The following is a 21,142-nucleotide window of genomic DNA, read 5'->3' as shown; positions in this document are numbered from 1 at the left end:
AAATATTGGGACGACTGTAACAACATAATAAAAAAAATGCCCTTTAAGAAAAGTGCACTAACACATTGATAACGCATGCAGTTATTGCATACCAACCAAAAATGAGTGAATCTGTATTGGCATGGGCCGGGCCCCAAGGTACTTTAATTGCGAAAGTCAAAGCACAGAGTCCCGCGTGTATAATGTGATCAAAAGCAGTTCTTGGTGTCCTTTTTCTTTCTTTTCTGTAAAACACCCAAGGAATGGGTACCTGCCAGGCCTGGGGGTAAGGAAAGGTTAAGAGGGCAGAGACTTTATTTTTCATTTCGTACCTTTCAGAGTTGCGTGCCTGCCTTACACTTGTTAAAAAATTAAAAAGAAAGAGGACAGAAGAAACAAAACCACTGTGTATATCTTACAGAACAAAAGCGAAACTCCTTTTTTTGTTGTTGTTATTTTAGGACACTTCGGTCTCTGACTCAAATCTGCCTTTTATGCTTTATTTTTGATTCCATTGTTACCCTTACGTCCTGGATACATTGACATACTTGCCTGGCACCATACGAAGCTCGTCCCTTTGGTCTCGGCCCCCTCCTGCCCTTTCAGTGCCAGCCCTGCCCACTCCGATGACCTGAGCGCTTCTCTGCAGGTCCAGTCACCCACATCCCAGCTCCTGCCTGTCTCGGCCTCCGCTGGCACCACGGCCAGACTGCTGTCCCCTGACCGTGAACGAGCATCGCTTCAAGTCCAATTCTGTTGGGACACTTACCTCTGGGGCTATATTTACAGTCTGCCTGCTGCCTGCCGGGTGCAGGAGAGCAGCATCTGGGGTTAATTTTCCTTTGTCACCCCCTCCTGGTGCCGGGCACTGAACCATGCCCTGTCACCTGTACAGGTTTGGGGCACATGAGCAATGTCAGCAGGCCTGATAGGTAAGGGACCCAGGGGGACTTGATGGTCTCTGGTGTCACCGAGCAGGAGCAGGAACGAGGACTGTCGCACATGTTGTCAGGAGTATAAATTGCTGAGACAGTTTTGGGGGACCGATGAATGGCTGTTAGTCCACCCAAGCCGCGATAGAACCTTAGCGTGTTTGGGATGGAGCGGGAAACATGGCCCGTGATGCCGAAGGCCTTGATACTCCACATGTGTGGTTGGGTCACCCCGTGGGCCCACAGGGCAGAATCGGCCGCGCCCCTCCCCCGAGTACCACCCTGCCTCTTTATTCCAAAGAGCCCCATTGTTTCCGAAGCTCCCAGTGGAAAAGGTCAAAGTCCACCCATTGAGATGTCATCTCGTCATTTGTATAATCTGGGCGTCGTGTTTCTGAGCGGCCGACCTCTTTTCAGAGCCTGCCTAGTTGAGACATCACATCCCTGACAGTAAGACACTTGGGCTCCGAGAGAGAAGTCACCCTGGGCTCCCCCCGCCCCCCCTTCTCAGATTTTCCCGAACAATTAACGCGGTGCTAACTTGACACCCTCTTCCCTTGTTTGGCTGCGGCAGCCCTGGCCCCCTTTCGCTATTAATTCCAGACATTAATATTTGCTTTCACGCAACTGCCGCCATTCACCCGTGAAACAGTTTGAACATTATGGAGCTGTCAGGAGGCCTGGGGATTACCCAGCATGCTTTGCCTGTGAGAAAGTGACAGCACCGGGGCCCGGGCTTGAGATGTTTATTTTGAGAGGACGCTGACAAGCATGAAGCCCTGATCCCAGAGTGGCAATTTCATTTAATTAAAGGCCTCTTTTTATTATAGCATTTCCTCGATTTTTTTTTTTTTTTTTTTTTTTTTTTGTATACATATACATATCAGGATGGTTGTTCAAGTCTGGCCAGGGGCATGGTAGGCGCGTTGCGTCCTCGCTGCTGAGGGTCCCACGCAGTGGCTGTGGACACGCTCGTTTTTACCGTCCCACTCCGAGCTGCCCCTTAACCCGGCATGTGCGCGCGTGTCCCCAAGTTCCAACTGAAGACGGCCGGGCTTCGGCCCCCACGTTGCCAGGCGTACAATGGGAGAGCTGAATACGTATCTGTGTATCTTTGCAGTTTAATGTCTTTGTTTCCAAGGAAGTATACCCAGGAAGGCTCCCCAAAATTTTACCTCGGCTCATCTGTGAAGACTTTTAAATGGTGCGTGATATCTTGCTGGACCGTGAAGTGGTTTTCAGTGAAAAGAGTTGGGAAGTGTATCGCCTTCGTTTTCAGTAATTTTTAGTTCTGCAGAGCTATAAAAAGTAAAAGATTCAAGTAATGACGGTGGGTTTTAACGATTTGGTCCGTGTTAGTACAGAGTAGCCTAATGAATTTTTAATTCAATATTCTTAGACTCTTTGGTCTTGACGTTACTATCAAGAATTCAGTTCGGTACATATGCGGGGTCTGTGCTGGGCTCTGTCCAAGGCACCTGGGATAAGTCAGTGAACAAAACAGACAGTTGATCTTTGTGTACTAATTTGGAGTCCTGTGTTTTACAACCCATTATCCTAGTATACCTCCCCAAATTAGATTTTTCCTTCTTGGTAGCAAAATCAGCTAGCTGCTCCTTTGTGACTTCTTTATTCCTCCTTCACTAGGCAATAATGCACAGGAATGTGTGTGCTAGTCACTTGTGTGTCCCAAGTATGATGGCACATGCTCATGCATGTAACACACGCATCACACATAATCCATGTATTCTGTTTGTAGGCATTTTTTTCCCCCTCTCAGTTGATCTGAAAGTGTGGAGGAGGGTCTGACTGTCATGGCTCTTTTTTCTGCTTTGGACATCGTGGCTGGAGGGACCTTATTCATTTGTTTTGGCGTCTGTTTCAAAGCTCCGCAGGAGGAGCCGGCAGGTCAGGGGTGTCGCCCCGGGGCCAGCCAAGGGCCTGGCTGATGTGGCGTTCAGCTGGCCGGGGTGAAACAGTGTTCCCTGCTTTTCTGCAGGTGGGGAAGGCAGCAAAGAATGGCAACTTTGTCCGTTTAATCTCGACGCCCTGCTTCCAGTCTTAGTCCCCTCGCCCCATCTTTTGAGCTGGTGGTTCCAGAGATTGATTGATTTATTATGATTATATTCTAAAGTACAGGGTTCTGTTGAGTCAGCCATCTGGCCAAATGCTTGAAAACTTTTTTTTTTTTTTTTTTTCCCTTTTCACTGACTCGCTGCCATTCTTCAGAGGGGTGGGCTTCTCCCCAGGACTCCTGACACTCCGGTGCCAGTGGGTTTTATTTCTTGAAGCCTATTTATGCTCCTCCACTCAAGGCAAAGGAGAATCACTTACACCCAAGTTGTTACATGTGTCTCTCCTCTCTACCTGCGGGGCCTTCAGTCTCTGCCCCGGGGAGAGATTTGTTCTGGGTGCATCCATGAAATGCTCTGAGCCTGCAGGGTGTGGGAAAGCATCTTTACCTAATGGGGAGATCCTAGGTTCCCATATATTTGAAAAACCTGTCTTGCCCTCTTTCTCTTCTAAAGGCACAAGCGACCCCTACGTGAAGTTTAAGCTGAATGGGAAGACGCTGTACAAAAGTAAAGTCATATATAAGAACTTGAACCCGGTTTGGGACGAGATAGTGGTCTTGCCGATACAAAGCCTTGATCAAAAGCTACGTGTGAAGGTAATCACAGATGCCTTTCAGTTCCGCTCTTTTATTAAAAAAAAATATTTATTTTTCAGCCGTCTTTGCCCTCTTAAACCGGAACCTCCTTGAATTAATTTCATGTTGCTCTCCTTAAGCACTGGGTTAAAAATATCAGTATGGAAAGAATTCTTTAGACGCTTTGTTGAAATTATATATTTCTTTCAGATCAGTGAGATAGACTCTACAGAAAATCAGAGTGAAAAAAAAAATATCATCGATTGTATTTAAACCTACTGAATGTGGAAGAATTATTGCCGCTAGTTCAGTAGTGACGAGTACTAAAGACTTTCTCATTAGGAAAAACTTTATCCTTCAATAGAGCTTCAAGCTACTGGTTGTAAGCATTAATTACTCTAACATCTGGGTTACAACTGCATGAGTTGAGTGCAAGATGAGATTGCTATAAGAATATTTAACAAATTTCTATTTAATTGACAGACCTGCTTACCGTGGAAAATACTAAATTTTAATGAGAGCCCATTTAAACTGCGGAGAGGAGGCCATTGTGCATAACATCTGAATGCCATGGGTCCTGCCTGGAAAATGCCTTCTGCTGCTGTTTGGGGCGCAGTGGGCAGAATGGACGAGTTTGAATAATTTTGTTTTCTCCGTCAGCTTGGCTAAACTCCTCTTAAACTGTACTGTGGAAATTATATTTAGATCTCGAAGTCTGAATGTAAAGTTCTCAGCCTGTTAGGTTTGTTAATGACTTGATACACTCAGTGTGCCCCACTAAGGTGCGCTGCTGGCCCTCTTTGCAGGTGTACGACCGAGATCTAACTACGTCTGACTTCATGGGGTCTGCGTTTGTCCTTCTCAGCGATCTGGAGCTTAACAGGTATTGTATTTCTACCTTCTAGCAGCCATTAAAGCCTTTTAGAGGCAACGCAAGATCATGTTAGCTGGAATTTGTGTAGCTCCAGTGACAGAAAAATCCGAATAAATGAAAGAGTGCTTTCACATGTAACTCTTCAGTGATTTCTGCTTCTTAGCTCCCAAATGTCCTTGTCAGAGAGTAAAGCCTCCATCACGTGTGGGAAAATGTGTGTGGAATTTTGTACTCTCGTGTGTTAATGTTTCTTTTAACCTGCCTAACTTAGCATGAAAGCAAGTATTTACATTGTATTTGGGGGGAGTAGGTGAGAAGAATCAGTTGACCGACTACCCTGAAGAGGGTTGGTTTATTTTCTGAATTTCATGTTGCTGTGACTGGTACCTAACCCTTCTTCAGAGGCAGGAGACTTCTGCCATACGCTTCCGATGCATTATAAGGATACAGTCCTGCCAGTAAGTGCTAACAATACTTGTTGTCTTTTTGCTCATAGAACGACGGAACATATCTTAAAATTGGAAGATCCTAACAGTTTGGAAGATGACATGGGGGTGATTGTGTTGAATTTGAACCTAGTAGTAAAACAGGGGGATTTCAAGAGACATGTAAGTATCACCGTTTTGTCCCTTTTAAAATCCTTCATTGCAATTGTCTTTTGATTCTGGGCTACCGGTTGACTGTTCTTTTTGTAATTATTGTGAGGGGAAAACTAATTTGATAGAGACTTTTAAAGAACCTGTCTGTGCTTATGTGTGTCCTCTCTTTTGGAAATCTGGAAGTAAAATCAATTTAGAATTCTCTCTGTCACTAGGGAGATGGATAGATAGTCCTGCTGTGATTCAAATGTACAGGTTGCTTATGATTTGCTTGTAACATGTCATCTGAAATGTGCTTTTACTAAGTGTGAAGGTCTTTATTTACAATTTTCTTAGGTACTAGATTACTTGGGCATCGTTCAGTTATCACAAGCAGTTTCCAGGATTTAATTATTGCATTGTGCATTAATTATTAAGGTGATCAAATATATATTTGAAGCATTTCGGTTTCTTCTTTTTTCTTTTAGCTGGCAAGTTCTCTGTTGAGTGTACTTTCGGGAAGATTCAGACTTTAATGTTCTCTGGTCTGTTATATAGAAATTTCTGGTTAATGCACAACCTCTAGTGCAGATTCCTGTAACATCAACGAAGCATTGGTTTTTGTGATGATGTGACTGGGATTTTGTTATTATGTGCAAATATGTGAATGCAAATAATAATCTCATTTTATAATCAGAGATTATAATTAAATTCCAAGAATTAAAATAAGGACAAAAAAGCATCTTTGATTGTAACTTATTTGAAAGGTATTTCTAAAACCAGCTAAAATACCTACCGGAAAAAGGACTAGATGTGTTAAAATGTAGCATGTTTCGGCTCTGGCATGAAAATGGAAGCCTGTTTATAAATTAGGCCTCCAATAATGCTTCTTGAATTGAGTCACTGGGGTCGGTAAGGAGAGTATTCTTCATTTTGACATCATCTTTGCTTGTAGTTGTAATTTATTTTCATGATGAAAATCATGACTGATTTACTAGTAAACTCAGAAAATGGCTGAAAGAAGCAGGAAAACTACACAGTGACTTTTCAAATGCCAGGCAGTCAACTAAATAGTTGCTATTTTTAATTCAAAATCTTTTGAGTTTTTAATTTGATAATAACTGAAAAAGTATACACCCTTCACCAATTGTTTAAAAAGTGTCAGTGTTAAAACATGGGGTCTCTATAGAGCTGATATTTTGATGTTGAAACGTCTTAAACGGACGTTGAAAAAAATTATTTTTCTCTCTAACGTAACGAAGAAGGGATTTTCTGTAGCTTCTCTTAGTCTTGACAGGATTTCCCTGGAATCCATCCCGATGGGAACAGTAGGTGACCAGTTACTTGATCTGGACTCCAGGTTGAAATAACATGCAGTGTAAATAAGTATCATTTGCCACATGGTTGAGCAATTGCTCGCTGCTGTGTGCTAATAATTTCTTACATAGTTACGTGGGGCTGGTCAAGGTGGACACTTTCCCCAGGAAAACACTTGCATCTTTGAGCTGCATCATAGCTGCTTATTGATTCCCTGCGTGCATTTTTCTGTGATGCTTGGATTCTGTTTAGCAGCGACACCAACACTTAAAAGCTATTTCAGTGTTGCCAAGATTTGGAGTTTTAAAGTCACGCTCTCTTCGTTAAAAATGTATTTCGAATCGCAGAGAAGTTAATATTAGACGCAGCTTGAGTTTGTTTTTGTAAAGCATCCCGAGGAACCGCTCCCAGAGTCCTAAACGCGGCCACGCTTGTCCCCGTGTTTGGTTTGGCCTCCTTCTCTCTGTGCCCCGTCCCCACTTCCTGTTTTGGAGATTTTTTTTCAGGATGGAATGTGCTTTCTCACTTTCTTTGCTCTTTGCTGGTCTAGCAGGGGTCTAGTGTGCAATCTCTTTATTTCCTATATACTTTACGTGGGTATTATACTCTAGAAAACCCTGCCTGATCGCCTCTGTTGCAGTTGGTAGTTTTATTTTTTGGTGTCTATCCTCGATCAAAGTAAACCCCAGGAAGGAATCATTTCTCCTGGGCTGTGTGGAGCTATGCACCTCATAGCTCCTATCAGGAGCCTTTTGGCTGTGATATGTATCAGGAAATGTCTGGGCAATTTTTTTTTTAAACTGAATTTAAGTTAATATTTAAGTCTTCTTATATTGGGCTTTTTAAAAAAAAAATTATTTATTTATAGAGAGAGAGAGGAAAGGAGAAAGAGAGGGAGAGAAACATCACTGTGCGGTTGCCTCTGACTCGCGCCCATAACTGGGGACGTGACGTGTAACCTAGTCATGTGCCCTGACTGGGAATCAAACCAGCGACACTTGGTTCGCAGGCCGACGCTCAATCCACTGAGCCACAGCAGCCAGGGCTTTATATTGGGTATTTAAATGGGAATAACTAACACTCGAGACTGGGACGACAATGGTCTAATGACAGTGAATGACTTGTTTATAAATTTCTGCTTTAATGTGAATTCTGATGGAGAGATTTCCTTTTGAATTCCCAGCGTTGTACCCATATTTCTGACTGCCGTCACTGAGGCAGCCTTTGTTGCTTTAGAACCAAGCTGGCAAAAATCTTCTTGCGTGTGAAATGTCTCTGAACGGACCCGCATGCACGGATTTATGTGTGTATGCATGGGCAGGGGACAGTTAGAAAGTAAGGTGGTGGCTTGAAGGTGACAGACCAGACCTGACATCGTTTTCTTTCCCTTGGCAAAAATAGGCGTGTAGTTAGAATTCCGGGCTCTGTCCTCGGTCGGCCTGGGCTGGCATCCCAGCTCTGGTGCGGTCTGGTTTTGAGAAGTGATCAGGGCCAATTCACAGAACAGCCTCGCCCCTCTTTGCGACAACGTCCTCATGAGTGAAATGTGGATGGAAAAGGTTGCCTGGTTTACAGAATCGTGAAGTTGACATGATCGAATATAGAGCCAGGCGTGGGATGGGTAGTCGCTCAATCTATGGCCGCTCTTTGTGTTACAGTAAGCAGACAGTAGTGGTCATTTTTTATTAGTCTCCGTATCCATTTTATTTATCTTTTAAGATTGTTATAAAATCAAAGGAATTATATGTCTAAAGGCCCTCAACGGCCTTGCGTACCTGTAAGACGGTCACTAATTTTGGTGTTTGTACTGGGCTGAAGGGTTTGCGACTATGGTATTGAGAAAATGCAAGAAGATCTGATTTCAGTACCTTAGTGCCCAGTTTGTAAGGAGCTACAACTCCGCGTGCCACGCTGAATGTTGAACTCACAATTTCATCAGGGGAAATGTTTTTAATAAAAAAAATCTTCTCAAGCCATTCCTGTACCAATATTTCTAGCTGCTGGTCCCCGGAATGTAAGTGGGTTTTCCCCAAAGACTATTTATTTCCCGGTTTCTAATTTATTGGGAAGATGTATGAGCAGGGTGGGTAGGTCATTTGCCTAAAGGTATTTTTTCCTTAAGCATAATAGTGAATGTGGTCTGCTCAATTAGATTCATAATTGAGTTATAATCTCCCAAATTTATCTGACTCTGAACATCCAGTTAGCTGGTTAACCAGCCTGAGGAGAGCTTCACAGTCCCGGACAGGGATGGCGGGGAAGGAGAGGATTTCACGGGGAGAGAATTTTAATTGTAAATGAAATTCGGCAGCCTCAGCGTGACAGACAAGAGCCCTGAAGAGAACAGTGCCGAAGTTGCTTGCTGTCCAGAAAGACTTTTCTTCCCTCCCTCAGCCTGTAGCAGCCTATTTTCCTTCATTGTGTAGGACTGACTCGGATTTTTTTTTCCTATTGTTTGAAAACGGAGATTTAATCAGTGGAAGTAAATGGAATTACTGTTCTAGTATCTGAAACTATGAAAATTGAAACATGCACTAATAATATTGCCCATGAATTTCTTAAATATTTTCAAAATACTATCTGAATACTTCAAGTAGTAAAAATAGCCCTTTCCACTGTGCTTTTAGATGTGAAATGATCATGTTTTAAAGCAATTCAAAACATAAATGGACTTCTACGGGCTGAGCAGTATTTACATATCTTCGTACTTTCATTGTGGAAAGCACTGTGAGAAAATAATGTAACAACCACAGAAGTGGGATTTTTCTGTGTTTCTAACTGTCTTCTTGTTCAAACATGTTTTCTCTGTGACCTCAGAGAAGGGCTGGCTGTTTGTCGTTTGAATGCGGTCTGCATCAGCTAAGCAATATGATAATATTTCTATTGTTACTGATTCTATTTCTCTCTTTCGTTTTGCCATTTTTCACCATTCCATGGACTCCCTCCCTCCCTCAGCGGTGGTCAAATCGGAAGCGATTAAGTGCCAGCAAGGTAAATATTATTGCTGCTTTTTATTTATTTATTTATTTTTTTGAGATTTACATCACTTGGTTGAAAGTTCATCTCTGTAGCAAACAGAAATGTCTACGTGACGGCTCCAGAGCGCCCTTGCGTGGAGCGGACTTCCGTTCCTCCTGGTGCTGTTATGCACTAGGGCACAGCCTGCCTTCTAAAATTCCCTTTGCCAAGGGCACAGCCACACGTAGGAGTCTGCACTGCTGCCGTGGTGACGCCTTACACGTACCGGCTGTGGCAGAACGCCCCGCTTCGTTAAGCTGAGGTTGTGGGGAGTGGAGTGCGGCTGCACTTAGTCTTTCAGGACGTTATTCACCATTAGATAGAAACTAGCTTTGGGGTCATAGGGACAGGGAAAAAAAAAATAATTGAAAGCATTTTATGGTGTATTTTAAAAATATGTTCCATAACTTCTGGGAAAGCCATTTATTGCTTCGTTAGGTGAGTTTCTTTTGCCATTTCTTCATGACGTCCTGCGGATTTGTCACATGTTAATATCTTCTTAAAAAAGTATATCCACTGCTGTCGATTTGTTGGTGGACCGAGGTAGAAACGCAGTATAAGTCATCAGGTTATTAAATTAGCATGTTGGAACTTCAGTGCCGAAATGTCTAAATGAGTGTAAAAAGAAGCCAGTAAAACGTTTTTAAAAATGGTACCTTAACTGAACAGCTTGGCCGCTTTGTTAAGGAGAATCACCAGTGTGGCGGCAGCTGTGGTGTGCGTGTCGTACAGGGAGGGGCTGTCAGCAGTGTCTTTATGTGCGTGTATTCACACACACACACACACACACACACACACCTGTGCACAGATATTTGACAGCTCTAATTTCTGACCTCACTGTGCTTCAGCTGTTCACTTCTCTGTAATAAGGGGCTTGAAACAAAGATTTTTGTGGATTTGTGAGAGAGAGAGAGAGAGAGAGAGAGAGAGAGAGGGAAAGATTTATAACCCGACTGGCCCCAGTCTCTTAGGAAAACAGGCCAACTTTAGAAACCTTGTCTTTCAAAATTCAAAGGAATCACCGTTCTGACTCTCACTAAAAGGAACATCCTTTGCATTGTGAACACGTCACTGTATAGCTACGCTAAGGGGTTTTGCTATCCTTCCAGTTCGCTTGGTTTCCAAGACTTCTGGCTCTTTTGAGAAATTAAGGGACAATGCAAAGGCGGAGCTGTCTCAGAAATCCCTCTGCCTTTTGTCTTATTCTGTTCTAGTCACTAGAGGGTAGAAGAACATCACTTCTCGCCACAGAAGGGAGCCCGGCTCCCGCGCTCCCGCATTAAGAGTCTCTGTAACCATGCGAGGCAGTAAAGCTTCCCGGCATGCTTTGGGGAAACCTGACAAAGCAGTATTTTCTTGTTTATTGATTCGGCCGCTGCACTAAAACACTGGTCCTGGACATCAATAACCATCTTTAGTTAGGGAGCTCTGGCCTGTGGAAGAGCACTGGCAGTTTGTGGAAGAACATAAAGGCTGGAAAGAAAAATTGTGAGCTTGGGGAATATTGTAGCATAGGGAGGATGGGAGAGGTTACGGAAGAACGGCCCGAGGAATGAAGAGGGAGCTGACGGCCTGGATGGAGAGATCAAAAATATGGAGGGAGCCGGGGATCCGGGGGGCAGTATTTATATCTACACCACAGAGTTGTGTCTTCCCACCGAGTGCTGCGGTTTGGTTTCTGTTTTTCCCCCCATCGTGGTAGTTTCTAGAATTCTGACTTCAGCACCCTGGACTCGGAGACATAAAAGCCCAAGCCTTGTACTTGTGTTTAATAAGACCTTAGATGAACTGAGCTTATTGAGAGCTATTTATGATCTTCTATGAGAGAGGCAATTTATATATTGGTGAAGAATTTCAAGCGTTAGGTCGACTCTGATACTCAGAGTTTGCAGGTTTGGAGAGGTTCATGGGACGGCTTGCGATGTGGCTTATGAAAACCAGTTCCCTGGAAAGTCTACAGATGCCGTGATTAACTCTGTGTTAAGAGTTATTAAAATATCCTGATCCACCTATCTTGGTATTTTTAAGCTACAGTTATAAGCTTCTTTTTTAGCATTTTCATGTTATGTTTAAAAATTAGGTAGCAGGAGTTTGGGCAAAGGTTATTCCTCAGCTGTGAGTATCTAAAATGTTGCCAATTCCAGGTAAAGTGTAGCCTAGAAAATGTCGTGAACTTTTTCACCTCCATTATATTCTTATGATAATTTAACCTTATTTAGGTGCTTCGCTCCTTAAATACGTACCTTTCTAAGTTTGCATCATCCAGAGGAGCCCAGAATGGCAGAGTGTTTTTAGAGTCTCTTTAAAGTGTTTCCTTCTTACATTAACCTTGATTTTTAATATACTAAATATAGAAATTGCCTTCAAATATACGTTTAGGTTTTATCCGTAGCCTTTGTTTATATTGGAATGAACACTTTAAAGTGAGAATTGAGAATTTGATTTAAAAGGGTCTGAACCAGATAACTATGTTTTACATTTACTATATATAATCTCTGCTGAGAAGAAAAATCGGTTTCTAAACCTTACTTCTCTCTGTGTAAAAATGTACGCAGCAGTTACAGAGATAAAAAAAATTAACAGCATTTACTTCTTGGACATCACACGGTCTAATGGGGAAAATGCAGTTATAAAACCATGGAACTGATGCATTACGGAGGATATTCAGAAATCTATGTGTGCACACACTCACACCTGCCGTCATTAGAGTGTGTTACAGGTGTGACGGCCGAGCGGTCGTTATGGATTTTCTTTACTTCCGATTAATTCACACCGAGACGAGCATGCATTCTTACATAGCTCCTCTCTGACCCGCTGCTTCATGCAGTCCTGTCAGCAACCCCAGGTAAAAGACCTGAAGCACCTAAGATAAGAGATATGTCCCATTCTGTTACAATTTTTGTTTCCTGTATAAATTAGTTGACGTGCAGTGCCAATTTCTATCCTGTTGGAGCTTCAGATCCTTTTATCTCTGTTCCTCTATTGTTGCAGAGGCTGATCTCTGCAAGATATATTTTCAAGGTCCCCTGTCAGCTGGCCTCCAGCTGGCTTGATCCAGGAGAGGAATTGGCAGGATACTCGAGAAGGGGGGAGAGGAGGGGAGGGGAGAGGTTGGGTGTGTCTGCATTTTGCATCTTCCATTAGCCAGACCAGCTGTGCTTTCAGCTTCTACCAGGTGACCTTGACCCTAGTATTTATTGTTTTTGTCTCTGCGGCCCAGGGGTCGTGGAACGTCAGTGTGAGGGCCAGATCCAGCCCTGTGTCTGTTTCCCCAAATAAGTTTTATCGGAACACAGCTGCACCCATATGTGTATAAATTGTCTCTGGCTGACAGCGGCGGTGTCGTGTCTTTGGACCAGAGACCTAGTGACCCACAGCCCTCCTTGCTTACTGTCTGGGCCTTTGCAGGAAAAGGGTGCCCTCCCCAGGCCCAGCACTATTGCTCACCGACATCGGCAGGACTACGGCCGGGGCCCCCACATCAGACCTCCTGAATTAGAGCCTCCAGGGAGGGGAGCGAGCCATGCCTTAGCAAGCCTCCCAGGTGAGGCCGCAGCCCGGGCAGGGGTCAGAACCCCAGGGTGGGCTGGGGCGCCCAGCGGCAGGTGCACGAGGGCGGGACTCGCCGGCCGTTGGCTGCGCTGCGGAGCCGTAGGCAGGGCTGGGATTAGCGTGAGGCGGAGAGGTGCCCAGCAGGTGCCCAGCGCAGGAAGCAGAAGACGGCACTCGGGGCCCAGGTCCCAGGGTGATGCGGGTGAATGAGGGAGTCCGTGGTGATGACCGGCAGAGCGCATTGTCGCGCGTGACCTCCATTTTATTTCCCTTTCATGTCTTAAACACATTAGGAGCATTTTCCTGGTTCCAAATCCTGAGAGTCATTGGCTCTTTATAGACTTTACCATTTTTTAAAAATTCTCTTCTTAATCTAATTTTTATTTTTAAGTACAACAATTGACTGGCAATATTCCCTCATAATTAAAAACAAATATTAAACCGAATATAAAACTTTTATAGCTAATAGCTCTGTACACACAGATTAGTCTTAGCCTCGGGACTGTGTTCTTCATCTGCAGATATAAATCTCATCTTCCGTGTCCACGTGGGGCATTTAAAAGGCTTCCTTTCTGTTCTTCCGCAGAGATTTTAGTGTAGTTCCAGGGGAATTTATGCCTGCAGGATCCTCTTCAGAAGATAGAAGGCCCTGCCGGTGGGAGGTTTGCTGGGAGCCTGCAGCAGGGACGTATGGGTTTTCTCATGTCACGCTGTAAAGACTGTTGACAATGAGCAGTAGTTTTACATGTTGCAAACGCTTGAAAGGAATATTTCAGGGGAACCTTTTATGGACCCAAGCCTCTCCCTCAGCTTTGCTAAGTAGTGCCGACATAGTTGCTGTCTTGCTTTACTTACAAAGTTAATTTTTTTTTTCATGCATGTGTTTTCAGTGACTCCCTGCATTTTTACAACGACATAGAAAAAAGAACGAATGGGAATCAAAATAAGATGCATGGGCGACATTGGGGGGGGGGGGTGTCCACTTTCTGTTTCCATAACTGAGATGCTATAAAAAGTACCCATAGAGTATTTGGCGCCTACTAGGTATGTCCTACCTGAAGACTCTTGTGAAAATATCTTCTCACTGTCCCCGTTTTAAATTGTTATGATAAATTTTTTTTTTTTTTTTAGTATTTTATTACACCCAAGGGATGCTTTAGAATAATTACCCCATGATAGTGGTCAGGCTAGGATCCCAGGCATGGCAATCCATTCGCTGTTTTGAGAGTCCGTTCCTCGATCAGAAACTCCTAAGGATGCCCTGCCCGTGGGAAGTGAGCTGCAGCCCCTCAGCTTATCCTTCCAGCCCACCCTGTCCTTTCACTCCGCTCTTATCTGGGACATTTGCACGACCCGGAAGGACGTTAATGGTTTTGAAGCGGATGCATTTTTATGAAATGCAGTGTGCTTCTAAGTTAAATATCCCACCGTGTTTTCACTGGTAATAACTAACGTGTGTGTTTCAGATGGAACTCACTTTGTTTAGAAGATCGCTGTAGATTTGGGGGGGTGGAGCCGGGGAGGGATGCTGAGGGAGAGCAAGCCCATGAATGAATCAACACAGAAATAGTAAAAGGTTCTGCTCCTTGGGGAGGAAGGAGAAACATAACAAAACCCCGATGCACTATATTTTATCCGTTATGTCTGCTGAGAAATTAGGGTCAGGACCCAGAAACTTTGCTCTATCTCTGGGTGTTTGTGTCAGCTCAGGTGGGGTGCACTTCTGCTTTGAAGGGTCATTTCCTTTTCTCCTTTCACATTCCAAGCTGCATTAAGATGACAAATCTCCCTTACAGGCTCAGGCCCAGACAGGAAGACCCGAGCCGAGCTGTGGAGCTCACCAAGTGAGTGCAGAGGAGTCGATTTATTGTGGGGGAAAAGGGAGTGTTGGAAGTCCCCAGAAGAATTTGAGAGCCCGGCCCTGCATCAGAGCTTGCACGGGATGGCCAGACTCTGCTCTTAAGCCTCGTCCCAACTCTCCAGGGTGGGGGACAAGTGTTAAATTAATTAAGGAGCATTTTTAAAAAGCCTGTGCACATATCCCAGAATACGTCGCTGGCAGATGAAACTTTCTTCGGACATAACCTTATAGGGGTCTTGGCAGAAGTTTTGAGGGTGAAAGAAGCAGAATAAAGGTCTTCGGTGCTTTTCTATCTGTGGGTTGTGCAATGCATCCTTCTCTTTTCCTGTCCTGCCTTTACTAAGGAGGCAATAAATCTTGGACAGCAGAGGGCCGGTCCGTCACATCAAACATGACTGTGTTAAAAACGAAAACGTTCAAAGTCCGCCTGCAATAGATAAAGGCTTTGATGGGAAGAGGATATTTCCCAGGGACATTACAAGCAATAATCCAGATGTTGCGGTGTAATGCAACGAGTGTCCGTGGATAGATCAGGAGCGCCAGCCAAGCCGCGCCTGGTGGAGGCGGCCGTCTCGCCCTCCCATGCTGTTCCACCATATGGAACCTATCTCTCGGCCCCCGTAATGACCAGCTTTGGATCCCGCGTTCACAGAGCTCACAAGTGGGGCTCTTTTATGGACGAGTTAGATAGAAGCCTTTCCAAGATAAACATCCAATTTGAAATTAGGACAGACCGGGCCACAAAATTATTTTAGGGCATATTTCATGGAAGCAGTGCCATTTTTCTTAGGCAATTGCCAGACTGGAGGATGGCCTTTGATCTCTTGTGGACATTACTCCCTTTTTTATAAAAAGGATTTTGAAATAGTTGCAGTGTTTAGGGAGGAATATATCTGTCGGGACTTTGAAGCATGGCCATGGGACAGGTCATGCATTAACTTGTTGGTTGGCAAGTCAAACTTTAAGGAGAAAAAAAACTTAAAAAAGGAAATTGCAGCAGGATCTATGAATCAAAATCTCATTTTCTTTTTAAAAGTAGACGTTTTCAGCCTGTGCGCTTAAAAAACTCTAGAATGTATTAAGTGTATCTCTGTGGAAGCATATAGCTGTGGAAACACATACACATTTATACACATGTATGTCTAGTCTATATACTGTGACAGGGTGTGTTGTTGTTAACAAGTAGGAAATTGCTTAACATGAGCTATTTCATAAACTTCCGTTACGGAGTATATCCAGTCCACAGCCCGACGGCAGATAGAAGTTACGAAAGAATGTTTATGTTTTCCAGAGAAGAGGGTTTTTTCTTCTTTTTAAAATTAATTTTTTCCTTATCTTCCTTCCCTTTTCTGTCTCAACACCTCCAAAGGCCCTGTGTGTGTGTGTGTGTGTGTGTGTGTGTGTGTGCATTTTAAGGGAAAAGTGGCATGTGTATGAAGTTCGGGAGTATAGATTTCCTTCAGTGTTGAAGGTGACTATAAAATGACCAGCTGAAGGCTTGGTGTGGCCCTGCCGCACCGTTTATTCAGAGTGGCGGAGTGACGTGCGTTGCATGAGGTAAGCTGGTAGATAATTAATATGGGACTGATGTACCATTTGTGGTGATAGATTGGGACTCACTGGTGTCCGAGCAAATTGGTGTCTAAACGGTCCTGAAGATATATTGAGCAGATGACAGGAAGAATATAGAGTGTTAGAAATTCATTGCTTTACTATGATACTCGGTGCCATTTACATTCTCCAGTCCATTTATTTCGCCTTCAAATCAAGCGTCTGTGCTCGCGCCGTCCCACGTATTGAGCGGAGAACAGAAATGAACTCCGCCGACTAAATGCAGCGTGTGCGTCACATCGGGCTCCTCACTCAGACAAAATAACCATAAAAAGACGTTGTCGAGACCGCCAGGGAAACGTAAATATGTTCTGGGTATTTAACGAGCGTAAGGGAGTTCTGGCTACTCTTTGCGGAGCATGATCTTAGCATGGTGCTTCTGTAAAACCAGATACGGCCTTTGCTTTCCAGTATTTCAGCTGGGAGAAGATAGTGACAGGTCAGATGAAAGAAGATTGGCAAACCGTTGAATAAGTTCCATGGAGATTTCGTATATTATTAAATTTTTGTCTCTATTTTAAAATTGGCATAATGGAAATTAAAAATAAAATGTGCTTGTCCTCTTTATGACTTAGTAATAGGGGCTGTTTGCCTTTGTCTATATTCTGTTTAAGGTGTGTGTGCGTGGGGAGGGGTAACATAATTTAGAAAAGGAAAAAAAAAATTAAGTTGACAGTTACTGACCCGGACTGGGTTCCAGGCACTATGCTAAGTCCTTTACACGTCCTTCCCTCCCCCGGAGCCGCATAGCTCGTGTGGCTGGCTGGGTGCAGGCTCTGTCTGGAGTTGTGAATTTTGCCACGGCATGAGCTTTTTAGCAGGAGCCCAAGGAATAAAGGGAAGTGGGGGCAGATTCAGGTGTGAAGGATAAACTCAAAACCATTATTTCTGTATGCCCAGAGCTATTCTGTTTCCTTGCAAAGCAATGCCTTCTTGCATGTATCTCTGTTTCCCAGAATGCCTTTGTTCCCCTCCTACTATGAGAATAGCCAAAGGCCCAGGTGAAGGATTCCTACCCCAGAGCCGGGTGGGAGGACAGGCCCATGCCAAATGCCGGGGTTGCTCACAGTCACCCTTCCCTAGATCAGCACAAGTCCCGCTCCAGAGAAGGAACCCCATTACTGTGATCGCAGGTTTGCATAACCAGTGGAGAGGGGGTAACACTTCCACCAGGCAGGGAGTGCTCTTTGTAATCAAATATCGCAAGCTGAAGTGCCTGTGATCACCCAGGTTGCACTTGAGAATTATCAGCAAGTTGATCTCCCGTCTTTATTTTTGGCTGTAGTCTTCCCTGATACGGAGCCTACGACTCTCAGAGGCCTTGAGAAAGAACCAGCTCTGGAATGGGATTATCAGTATAACCTTGTTGGAAGGGAAAAATGTCTCGGGAGGAAACATGGCAGAGATGTTCGTCCTGTTAAAACTGGGAGATCAGAGGTATAAAAGCAAGGTAAGTTCTGTCAATTCCTCAAGGAGAACGATACTTCTAAAAATAAAATAAAATAACGTTAAAAATGTTTTCCCACTCTCCATTTCATAAAAATGGAAGTAATTTATTTTTAACCCTCTGAACTGTATTAGGATCATTTCATAAAAGATTGTATAGATGCAGTCAATTTCAATTAATACGGGTCTTTCATTGCTGAATATAGTTTATTTTCATCCAGTAACTAGAGCGAGGGAAAGTTTATTAAGCAATAGATTTGAATGCGTGATTTTTGTTCTGAAAATAAGCAAAGCTATTTCATAGAATGCAGGAAAATGATAACTCACTGTTCTCGGAGTCTAACCAAAAACAGTCGTATATGTTATATTTGGGTGACGGTGATTGTGACAACTAAAATATTTTCCAGGTTACATAGTTTTCTTTCTCTTGTTAGTATTTACACACACACAAATACAGTTTGAGTGCTGCTGGGTTTTGCTCTGATTAAAAAAAAAAAAAGTTTTAAAAGTGATATGTTTTAAATAAAAATAATGACATTTTTAACTGTTTTTAAAAATCAGTCATTCTTATTTTGTTGATCCCAATTCCATTTAGTTTTCAATCTTAGTAATTTGGTGTGGTTTTTATTTCAAAAGCCTATCGTCTCCAGGCCATGGTAATTAATTAGTTTTGCATAACTGTCAGACAGAATGTTTTCTGTGTTTTATGGATGGAGGGAGCTGGGGTCCTTGAGAGAGGAGCCACTTGCCAAAAGCCACATAAGAAAAAAACATCAGGGGGAGATTTTGAAAATCGACCCGAGGATGTTTGCCATTCGGCTGCCCCACATAGAAGACATAACAGATGCAGACACGTTGCAAAAATGATTTGGGGCGGCTAGAGGCCGTCTCTGCGGCACATGTCCCAGTGCAAAATCAAACAGTAAATGTCACCTACCCCAGCGCAGGGGCTAGAGAATCAAAGTTCATGTTGACAAATCGTTTATTTTTTTTTTTAAATGTGAAAAACTGACAGCGAGGTATGGCAGAAATAGGCAGATAAGTGTTTTACCCCGATCGTGTGAGGCCGAACTTCCCCGGGCATGTAACCAGGGAGTCCCCGCTCGGATTCCCTTAGCCAGCTAAGGACGGGTGGAGGATTTACAGGAGAATTAATCATCACTAGGCACACTTGGCCCTTCGGACGGAGGCGAAGTGCAGAATTAGTCCAATAGCTGCTACATTCCCCCTGGAGAGATATTGCATTTAATTTGTGGTCTGATAGGGTTTTTTTTCCACTTCTTCATGGTTTCTAAATTCCATGATCTGCTCTGTTAAGTCCAAAGTGAAAACCAGCTTATGCGCTGTGCCGTGCGCCGCTGGCGGCAGCTGAGGCCTGACTCGCCCTGTCTGGGCGTCTGTGACATCATCGCGGGCGCTGAGATTTAAGAGTGGCCTCTCTGGCGTTCGGGCCTGACCATCATTTATGCTCCCTGTTCAGTCACACATTGAATCTCTCTGCAAATGAGACAACAGAAATGAACGTCCCCACCAGGGACTCAGACACACAGGCAGTTTGGAATGACTCTCGGGGAAACACAACAGCACAGTGGTAGCGTTTTCAAACCACGCTTGTTTGTTTTTAAATGTGGCTGCGGTTTGGAATATTCTAGTCTTTCTCTCACTCTAGTGACTGGGGGGTCAGTGAACTGGTATTTAAAAATAGACAGCCATGTACAAGTTAAGGGTTTCTTGTGTCATGCATCCGACAGGTTTAATCAAGACCCCGAACTGTGAATTTATGTAGTTCTTAAGCCAGTGCTGAATGACTGGGCCAATAAAAACGATTTGATTAACCAATTAATAGTATTTGCTGTGAGACTGAAGCACTATCTAAAATGCCCATTGAGGTATGCCGTATGGACGTGTGTGTATAAAGTTATGGTCTCTTGTGGGCTAACAGTATTCTTTCTGACTTGGTGGATAAATTATTGAATCTGGGGGTCAGCTAGAAGAGGGGTGATGTTGTCCCAGTTCCCCAAACCTCCAAGTCCCTTTCCTTCCAAAAGGGAGAGTTCGACTTTGTAAGGGACAGACAGGGACACCCTCGCGACCCCCTGCCGTTGAGAAATGCAATGAATGTGTAGCTGCTGTCGCAACGAATGGCATTTTGAAGAAAATAAATCCTGTAACTGCATGTTTTCTAGACACTGTGTAAGAGTGCAAATCCGCAGTGGCGGGAAGAGTTTGACTTTCACTACTTCTCTGACAGGATGGGCATCTTGGACATTGAAGTCTGGGGAAAGGACGGCAAAAAGCACGGGGAGCGGTTGGGCACGTGAGTTCGCTCTGTTTTCTCGGGGGCGGGGGGGGGAGGGGCCGTGCGGCTGCTCTTTCTCTGCTGGGCGTCGGGTCAGACCTCATGCCCCCTCCCCAGGGAGCCAGGGGTAAGCTGGACCCTAGCCGGGGAAAGGTTTTTGTTGTTTGTTTCTTTTAAATTAGTAAATACCGCTCTGTAGTGTTGAAAACAGAAGAGAGTAAGTCGTCTGTGTCAGGAATCCCGTAAAGAAAGATAACGCACCGTGTCAGGCTATTTGGGAAATATTTACATACATGGCCTGTATCCACCCTAATTGTGGTTTTGCTAGTTAGTGACCCACGGTATAATTTAGCAAAAACACGACACCCAGTGTCCCCAAGAGGCGGGAAAATGTTCTGGGTGAACCTTGTGGCAAACCGTAAGGCAGTCTGTTGAGGCCAGGGCTGTTTTCTTTTCTTCTTTTGGAACTCTCTCAGCTTAATTGATTCAATACGTGACATAGCTTCCTTGCAGGGTGGAAATAACAGTACAGTCATCCCTCACGTATCACGGGTATTGCGTTCTAGACGCCCCCGCGATAGGTGACAATCCGCGAAGTAGGAACCTTACGTTTATTTTAGTATTTACTGTACAGTACCGCAACATCCCGCGATCTAGCGAAAAACCCGCAATAAAGAATTAAATATAATATTTTTAAAAATCCTGCGAGACAGTGAGGCCGCGATAAGGGAACCGCGATACAGAGAGGGACCCCGCTGCACAACGAAGGGCGATCGCACCCGTGCCATGGCTGATGCATAGTCAGCGTGGGGGTGATGCTGGCGGAAGCGTCGCCAGCTCTGATCTTCCAACAGCCTGCCTGTTAGTGGCACTGTCCCCCTTTTACAGACAGGGCGGGGGACTGCAGGACCCTCACAGGCGACCCGGGCCGCAGGGCAGTGGGTGCCAGCGTCCAGATTCCACGTTTCTTCAACTCCAAGTTCTTTTCCACCCATTTGCTGCCTTTTGCTTATCTCATATGCATA

The 21,142-nt window shown here is 44.2% G+C and overlaps 1 protein-coding gene across 1 annotated transcript in view; it reads left to right on the top strand.

The window, feature by feature from the left end:
- The window catches only part of MCTP2 (multiple C2 and transmembrane domain containing 2), a 106,464-nt gene that overhangs the window by 17,724 nt on the left and 67,598 nt on the right, over positions 1–21,142 (top strand). The window contains exons 4-9 of the mRNA XM_090263627.1: positions 3,440–3,582; positions 4,368–4,444; positions 4,932–5,043; positions 9,286–9,321; positions 17,658–17,822; positions 20,005–20,135. Of these exons, the coding sequence (XP_090119753.1) occupies positions 3,440–3,582; positions 4,368–4,444; positions 4,932–5,043; positions 9,286–9,321; positions 17,658–17,822; positions 20,005–20,135 (664 nt within the window). The remainder of the gene's footprint in view (positions 1–3,439; positions 3,583–4,367; positions 4,445–4,931; positions 5,044–9,285; positions 9,322–17,657; positions 17,823–20,004; positions 20,136–21,142) is intronic.

This window comes from Furipterus horrens, unplaced genomic scaffold (assembly GCF_987537825.1).
Source record: "Furipterus horrens unplaced genomic scaffold, mFurHor1.1.pri manual_scaffold_16, whole genome shotgun sequence".
NCBI lineage: Eukaryota > Metazoa > Chordata > Mammalia > Chiroptera > Furipteridae > Furipterus > Furipterus horrens.
Note: the sequence above shows the minus strand (reverse complement) of the source record. Positions and strands in the feature narration are given on the sequence as shown.